Genomic DNA, 9,361 nt, shown 5'->3' with positions numbered 1-9,361 from the left:
TAATGTATCATATAACTGATCTCAGGACACGGTTTAAACGCAAATTTAACCTAATTCCAAGCCAAAATAAAGAATTTGAAGAAATAGCTCGATCCAAATAACAGTGCAGGCTAAAAATATGCATACCTAAAATATATGATTTACATACTTATATTAACATTTTCCTCGATATGTTGATGATTGTAATGAGTGCAAACATGTTTAACGAATTTTTCAGTTAAACGAAAACAAATCTCAAATAAGAAAGATCAAGTAAAAAGCTTTAAAGTTTACTATAATATTAACGGTCTATTATCGCCACATTTTGAAACGGCAGTGTAAGCATTAAAACGACAGCCATATTGTTTTTCATGTTGGTTCGGAACAATTGTACAAAATTGGTTATTTAATGATACGTTTCTTAAAACAATCCAGTGGCGCTTGAAATTTGGGCGACTAAAATAAGATGTTTCACAATAAATCCTGAAGCGCATGTTAAATAGTATACCACATTTTCTGAGTATGTCCCATATCATTATTTGTTTCCCGTTAACGATTGCTTATGACCATGAAAATATTTTTTGGGCTGAAATACGCAAATGCATTTATGTTTGCATACATTCTCAATTATTATTACTATTCCTATTATTTTTTCTTGCATTTGCATGGGTATACTCAATATTTGATACAAGATTTGATATGACAGGGTTTATTATTATTACAAGTAATATAAATGGATTCTTCACGCTCTATGGCCAGCAAATAGCTTATTTTCAACCTAAGATTAGAGAGTGTACTATAATAGTTTTCTACTAGTAATATTAAATTCGAATTGCCTTCAATCTAGCCTTCAATATAGTTTTGAAGATGATTGTAAAGTGTACTGGGATACATCTTATAAGACTTGTAAGATGTTTTATAAGCCGCCATTGTTTGCGCTGTTTTGATTATATAAGCGTATGATTTTAAGTAAATAATACAAGAAAAATACAACAGGTTATGTATGAAACGTGAATTCTAAACTGTTATATAACAAGTTGTGTTATGGTGACTTAAGTCTCTAAATTAAACTAAGTTGCCCAACTTTACTTTGCAAATAGTTAAAAACCTCGCCATCCGAGGCTAAACTTATTGCAAAGCAAATCAAATTGGGCTAGGGATCAATGTAAATATGTACTAACTATTCAAAGACTGGTAAGTGCTGGTTTGCAAGGAACTTATTACAATCCTTATTACTGTATATTTTTTTCCTTTATTGAAATGGTATCGCTGCTAATGTTAAAACCCGGGTACTAAACTTCCTACTGGGGAGAATTCAGCAGTAAAACAAGGGTGATGCTAGGTTTCCGAAGCATGGCCAATTATCAGTGCTCTTGTTTTGTTTTGTAGCATCCACTATTTACTTCGGTTCTTACGACCTTTAACCCTTGAATTTTCCAACAAGTGGCTTAAGCGCCACCTCCGTAGGGGACCACTTGTCTGTTACTGTACCCGGCAAGAAATCGTAACCTCAGGGCAGATTTCTCATAAGAATTCAGTTGGGGAAATGAAGTATGAACTAGCGGAGCTGAACGGTATTATAAAGTACTTATGCTACTTGCGTAAAGAGGCACCACCATAGATAGAATTATAACAGTTGAAGATCGTCGTTCGATAGGCCTTTTCAGCTGACAGGTTCGTGTATGCCACTGTTTACAACTACCGAACAAAGGCGCAAACGCTAAAGTGTCATTTTCATAGGAGAACTGTCAAAGGCCCGAGAAATCAGCTGATTTAAGACGTCAAATGAAAAGGCCTATTAGTCACAGTAACCCGCGAGTTCTCATCACTGGCAGAACTCACTCTCACAAATCTCCCTTTTCGCTAGGAGAACGGAAACGGAGGGACTGGTTTCCCTAGCAGTCCAACTAAAGGGTGATGTTGTCGCGATCAGGGTTTTCGAATTGGGGAATCAGTGCCCTTGATTGGAGTTTGAGGAACGACACAACTTTATTACTCCGTAGAATCACTATGTACAACGAAATTTCGGGTGATGTGGTTTATTGCGCGTGCGAAAGATAACTGACTATCGAATCTGATCTACACTTCGTCTTTTTGTCGTAAAGCGGGAAGATGAGTGGACAGTAAATTGGCAAAAATCTACCTACGATCGGATCACTATCGGCAGCATCGTCGGATGCTGCGACGGACCGATAAAAACTGTACGGTAGAACGAGTGCACTAGAGAATATCGTTTCGAGCAGTTAGACTGGTACAAATTTCACGTTGCGCGTGAACATACCGGCCACCGTTAAAAAGGGGCTTTTTAACTACTAATACCCTAGTTCTAATCTATCAATGGAAGTTCAATGTTCGATAGTTTAACTGTCCTTATGCTACACTTAATCTAAGCGATTTCACTTTGCAATTCATTGTTCGGAATTCACTTTAGATATTATGTTCGTTATCGTCACTCTTCGGATGACGTCACTGGTTGTTGGATGATCTTGTAGTGTCCGAGTCTTCGCTGCGACTGACTTCGTCTGCTGTCGGGATCCTCTCGCGATCGGGTTGTTTACATCTGCTCGTGGGATCTTCGTCGATGGCCATGTGCGTTGTCGGAAACACTTAGTGACCTCGACCGTGCTTGGCTTGAAGTTGTTTGATGGTGCAGGAGTCGTCTCATCGTCTCACGTGATCTTGTACGGGTGGATGGTCCTCGTCGACACCCTCGCTGGCTGGTCATTCTCTGGAACAAAACATAGGCGGCTTTTTCAACAATATTTGAGAAAAAAAAACAACACTTAACTGGGTTGGAGGCTACCGGCCTCCGCGGGTCCGATAAACGGACGATGACCGTTGGCACCAAGCTACTGAGCGTACTTGTGCATCGTAGAATAACCTTCCTTCGGGGACGAATTGGACCACTGGTTGAGTGTGACGAGACATCCTTCGGTTTAGAGTTGAGTCCAAGCACGAGTCGAACCTTGCTTCCTTTGATCCTAGCTTCTCCTGTTGCAGAACCACTCGTCTCTCCGACATAGAGTGAATGCGATTGGATACAGCATCAGAACGTTGGACAGCAGTAGGTCGAAACTCGTAGTGGTTGCAGACGTCGTCATCGCAGGCGGATATGGGGGATGAAACATTCCATTAGCTTTTTAGAAATTCAATAAAATACAAAGACTTACATGGATGGGAGGTCTTTCGACCCCCCAGCGTTGCGCAGAGTTAGACACTGCGATCGTCGGAAGGGTTCTAATTTCCTTCGGGTTCGTCAGCGGATGGATCTCCGCCGGGTTGCTGGATTGGTAACACGCAGATCTTTGTAATGGCACGCCGGAACTCGCCGTCCTTTGTCCGAACTGCCACCACTCGAACGAAGTTGTCGTCTCCTCTGAACACCTGCGTCACTCGTCCTAGTCTCCACTTCATAGGTGGAAGGTTGTCGTCCTTCAGCAAGACCATTGTACCCACTTTGATGTTGTCCCGCTGGTGAGTCCAACGAGTTCGAGGCTGCAGTCCAGAAAGGTATTCGGACTGCCACTGCTTCCATATCCGACGAACGTATTCCTGGGTCTGCTGATACCGGTCGAGCCTATTCATCGGAACATCAGCCAGGCTTGGTTCGGGTATTGCGATGAGTGGACGATGGACCAGAAAATGCCCTGGGGTGAGCACCTCGAGGTCGTTTGGATCTGCAGTGAGCTGGGTCAGTGGACGAGAATTGAGACAGGCTTCAATTTGTGTGAGGAGAGTTAGAAATTCATCCAGCGACAGAATAGTGTTCAGTAGAGTGCTACGAAGATGCTTCTTGAGAGATTTGACAGCGGCCTCCCAAAGGCCACCGAAATTTGGGGATCTCGGTGGTATGAACTTGAACGAGATACCATCTTCAGCACAGCTACTGATTACGAGATGCTGGTGTTGTTGAGTGCCAAAGAGACGGACAAGCTCGTCCAGCTCACGCTTGGCACCTCTGAAGTTTAGCGCGTTATCGCACTCGATTAGTTGTGGCTTCCCTCGCCGGGCAACGAAACGTCTCAGGGCGGCGATGAAAGAACTTGTGGACAAATCTGCTACACATTCGACATGAACAGCTTTTGTCACCATGCAGACGAAAATGGCGACGTTACACTTGGTAGGAGCCCCTTTTCTGCTTGTACGATAGAAGAAGGGCCCACAGTAGTCCACTCCAGAGCGAAGGAATGGTAGCGTAGGCGTAACTCGTTCTGTTGGTAGTTCGCCCATGAGCTGTTCCATGACGTTAGGTTTGCAGCGGAAACATCTTAGACACGAATGTACCACTTGTCGCGCTTGGTCGCGAATACGAAGTGGCCAGAATCGTTCCCTAACTGCAGCTGTTATCAGCTGGGGTCCAGCGTGGAGGTTGTTGAGGTGGTAGAACGTCAAGATCAGGTCGGTCAGTGGATGTTTGTCCGGCAGAATCATAGGATGTCGTTGGTTGTACGTCACTGGAGCGTTCCTCAGCCGGCCACCGACACGCAATATGCCGTTCGCCAGGTGTGGAAGAAGCATTTTCAACCGAGAATTCCTTTTGACCTGCCCATCGCGAAGCACATCCGCGATATCATGAGGAAACCTTTCTTCTTGAGCGATCTTCACTAGCTGTTCTGTACTTTGAACTAGTTCGACTGTTCGTTTCTCGTGGCGATTCTGAGGATTTGAATTGTGGCGGAACCGAAGAATGATAGCTACGATGCGCACCAACTTCGTGAACGATGAATACAGCAAAAACAATTCGTTTGGCTGGATGGTTTGTGCTGGCAGTGCTACGATACGTTCTTCGAGCTGGTCAGGCGGGAATTCTTCGTGAACAGGAGCAGTAAGTGATGGCCAGAAACGAGAGGGTTGTCGAAGCCAGTCGGGTCCATTCCACCAAGGGGTGAAATCCTTAAGTTCGTTTGGATGCATTCCTCTGGAGATGACGTCCGCTGGGTTTTCTAGACCAGGCACGTGTGCCCAGATTCCTTTGGCAGTGATTCGTTGGATCTCTGACACCCGGTTTGCCACGAACGTTTTCCAACGAGATGGGTTAGAGGATAGCCAATGGTAGACTATCGTTGAATCCGTCCAGAAGAAACTCCTGGCATGGAGACTGGTGCTGGATTCGACCTTTTCGAAGAGGTGGCTTAGAAGAAGCGCGCCAGAGAGCTCTAGACGCGGCAAACTTATGGTTGGGTTTCGTTTCGAGTTTCCAAGTGGAGCCACCTTGGATTTTGCAGTGAGCAGGTTTGCGAAGACATCTCCGTTCGATGCAACTGTCCTTACGTAGATGCAGGCACCATAGGCGCGAGTTGAGGCGTCACAAAACCCATGTAGTTCAACAGAAACTACACTTGGAGTAGCAAGTACCCACCGTGGAACGCTTAAGTTCGCTATGTCCTGCAAGTTTTGTCGAAATTCTGCCCAAAGTTGTTGAGCAGAGTCACTGAGTTCATCGTCCCATGTTTTTCCTTCTCTCCACAATTGTTGCATAAACAGCTTCGCTTGCACTACCACTGGACCAACAAGTCCCAGTGGATCAAAGAGCCGAGCGATATCCGAAAGAACGATGCGCTTGGTTATAGGGTAGACATCACTGTGCTTCGGCACCTCAAAGCAGAATTCGTCCGTGCGAGTGTTCCATTGCAGGCCGAGAGTTTTAACCGGAGAAGCTGCTTCGAGATCGAGAAGTGTACGCTCATCCCTTAAGTGTTCAGGAACGGCTTGGAGAATCTGTGGACAATTGGATGCCCACTTACGAAGTTGTAGTCCAGCCGAATTCATCAACTGGAGTAGCTGCTGTACAAGTTCCTGACCTTCTTCGATACTGTTGACACCAGTGAGCAGATCATCCATATAGAAATCCTTGCCCACGACAGCGGCTGCTGCAGGATGGCTTGTCGATCTTATTTCAGCGAGTGTTTGCAGACATTTTGTTGCGAGGTACGGAGCGGACGATGTACCATACGTCACGGTTGTGAGTTGGTATGTCCGGATTGGTTCCGAAGGAGTATCTCTCCAAAGGATCAGTTGAAGCATCTGATCGTTCGGGTTCATTCCAATTTGCCTATACATCTTCTCGATGTCAGAGATGATGGCAAACTGTGGAATGCGAAAGCGCAAGATAATGGCGACAAGATCGTCTTGCACTTGTGGACCAACCATGAGCGCGTCATTTAGCGACACTCCTGTGTCAGCAGCGCAAGATGCGTCGAAGACCACTCTCAGCTTTGTGGTAATGCTGTCTGGTCTGACGACACAATGATGTGGTAGAAAGTAGGTTGGTAGTTGCGTCTCTAGATTGTCCACTAGCTTCATGTGACCGAGCTCCGCGTACTCGTTGATGAACGCTGTGTATGCTTGCTTCAGTTGAGGATCAGCGTTGAGCCGACGTTCAAGGGACAGGAACCGACGAGTAGCAACGACCTTTGAACTGCCAAGTTTTGCAAAGGCTGTCTCACGTTTTGGAAGAGCAACGACGAATCGACCAGTTGAATCCTGGGTAGTTGTTTTGGCAAAGTGCTCCTCACAGGCAGTTTCTTCCAACGACAAAGTGCTACTAGTTTGGCAAGACTCGATCTCCCAGAATCGAGCTAGTTGTTCTTCGATGGTTGAAGTGGAATAGGCAAGGTTGACGACCGAAGATTGTACGATTCCTGACTGGACCTTCCCTGATACTACCCATCCTAGTGCCGTATTTTGTAGGCTGGGTTGATAGGGGCCAGTTTTGACTTGACCTTCTCGCATCAAATCAAAGAAATTCTCTGCGCCGAAAATTAGGTCGATTGGACCGGGTTCCCCGAACGAAGGGTCAGCAAGAACAATGTCCGAAGGTAACTGAAGGCTGGATACATCCACTGCTTGTGTTGGTAACTCCATTGTAATCCTCGGAAGGACGTGGAATCTCCAAGTGGTCTCGAAATCTGCGTGGTGGGATTGGATACGAGCGACGACCGAATATTTGGAAGAGGTAGACGACAATCCAACACCGCTGATAGGAAGAAATTCTTTGGATCGTTTCAGCTTCAGCTTCTGGACGAGTTGCTCCGATACGAAATTCAGCTGGGATCCGGAGTCCAGCAGAGCTCTGGCCCACAAGGATTGTCCCGATGGATCAAAAACTTTGACCAGAGCTGTAGACAGCAGCACCGTTGAAGGAACACGATGATGTTGTTTGGTGAGCGACGATGAGGCGCATTGGGTCGAAAGGGCAGAGATTGTGGGGGCTTGGTTCTCAATAGACGAAGTTGAGGGCTTGCTTGCATGAGAGGACTGCGAGTGGTTTGTTTGAGCGGACGGCGAAAAGGATGACTGCGAACCAGGCGACGACGACGACTTCGATGGTTGGGTTTGGGTTGGTTGGCTAGTAGAGGGCTGATTGGTTCGTTGATGCAGCATCGTATGATGTTTTTGGTTGCACACTCGACAGGCTCCACTCGAACAGTTCTTCATTTGATGGGAAGGAGAAAGGCAGTTGATGCACAGCGAATTCTTTTTGGTTGCTTCGAACCGCTCGGTAGCGGTCATCTTCCGAAAGGCTTCGCAATGGAAGGGCGAATGAGAGGATTGCTTGCAGAAAACGCAGGAGCCGAGGTTAGTTTAGAGGAGGGGTTACGAGGTGAGGAAGTTGTACGGGTAGGTTCACTAGATCGAGGTTTCGAAGCAGCTACAGATTGCAGAATCAAACTGTGACTTCTCAAGAAATCGATCAGTTCTTTGTACGTAGGAACATTTGTGGATCTTCTATGCGTCTCCCAGTGACGCATGGTAGCGATGTCAAGCCTTGAACTGAGCATGAAAACGAGAAGTGTGCTCCAGTCCTCCGGGTGCTCACCAACCTTCTCGAGCATTCGAAGGTTACGTTCGTATTCATCGATGAGCTTGTTGAGAGAGTCATAGCACTCCCTTTTCATAGGCTCGACATTGAAAAGCGCTTCGATGTACGCTTTAACAATGAGGAATTTGTTCTCGTACCTCTTTTCTAATAGTTCCCACGCTACACAATAGTTTGCTGATGTAACCTCAATAACTTCGATTACACGTTTTGCTTCTTTCGAAAGGGACGAGACTAAGTACGAAAATTTGTCTACATTGCTGAGCTGAGGAGTTGAATCAATCAGCGATTTGAAAGTGTCCCGGAATGTAGGCCAATCCCGAATGGATCCATCGAAATGCGGAAGTTTTATTTCCGGCAGCTTAACTCTAGACTGGACACTGTTCACTGGTTGTACAAGTTGTTGTGTAGCAATAGTGTTTGACGTACTTTGTTTTTGTAGCTTTGATTTCAGAAACCCTTTTATCTTCAAATACGTGAGCTCGACTTCAGCACGTGTGGCCTTAATTGTAAGATCCAACTGTTCAGATGAACCTTCTTCCAATTGCATTGATTGCTCTAGTGCTTTACGAAAATCTTCGGACAACTCCAACTCTAACCTGACTCGTTTGAACTCGCCATAAATTTCCTCTAAATATTCCTGCCAACCTTCAAGCGCAGCGAGATCTGAATCCTCATATTCCCCAATATTCTTAGCAAGATTGTTGAGAGAATCCACGCAAAATCGCTCCTGCTTGGTAAGCTTTTTGAGTTCCGAAGCCATCTTGAATAGAACAAAGCAGCACTAGAACAATCGAAATGAACCGCGTTTCCACACACGTGCCTTCACAATGCCAAATAGCACCCAAAATTCCAAAAAATGCTCACGCCCGAAACCACTCGAGTCATGCAAAATTGCGAAAAAATTAGTAAGTCAGCGAACTGATCTTACTTTTGGTATATCTTGCCACTCGGGTCACATGCACATGCAAGTGTACTTACAGTCTCCGTTGGGGTAGAGAGAGAACCCAAGCCACGCCACTTTTCGATACCCAAGCCACAGCAACGACGACAATGGGACGGGGTGATGAATAGCACAATAGACCGACGCTTCTCGATGGTGACCGCAGCATCCAACGTTGTTCTCGCGTGGGTCAAATGTGGTTTTCACTATCACTTTTATTGCTAATTATCGCCGAAACCGCACTTCACACATGAATGTTCGATAATTTCTCAGCTCACAGTTCGTTTTTAGTTAGAAGTTCTTTTCTCGATCCACTTTCTTTCGTGACCGTTGATCACGTTATCTTCGTCACTAGTGTCCGTGTCACTTGAGTCTTTTGATCACTTTTACTAATGTCCGTTTGCACTTTTTTCACACGAAATTCACTCCGAAATGACCGCGAATCGCAAACACTGTTCCCGACAGTCCTTGATCCGGCTCGAAGGACCAGATTTTTATGTTGCCGCGATCAGGGTTTTCGAATTGGGGAATCAGTGCCCTTGATTGGAGTTTGAGGAACGACACAACTTTATTACTCCGTAGAATCACTATGTACAACGAAATTTCGGGTGATGTGGTTT

General features: G+C 45.6%; 1 protein-coding gene across 1 annotated transcript; it reads right to left on the bottom strand.

Moving 5' to 3' along the window:
* Positions 1-3,216: 3,216 nt before the first annotated feature.
* On the bottom strand, positions 3,217-7,491 carry LOC134286039 (uncharacterized). The gene has a single exon (XM_062847603.1). It carries the CDS (start codon positions 7,489-7,491, stop codon positions 3,217-3,219), a length of 4,275 nt encoding a protein of 1,424 aa, XP_062703587.1.
* Between the last annotated feature and the right edge of the window lie 1,870 nt (positions 7,492-9,361).

Source organism: Aedes albopictus, chromosome 2, assembly GCF_035046485.1.
Source record: "Aedes albopictus strain Foshan chromosome 2, AalbF5, whole genome shotgun sequence".
In the NCBI taxonomy this organism is placed as follows: domain Eukaryota; kingdom Metazoa; phylum Arthropoda; class Insecta; order Diptera; family Culicidae; genus Aedes; species Aedes albopictus.
This window is presented reverse-complemented; position numbering and strand designations above follow the sequence as displayed.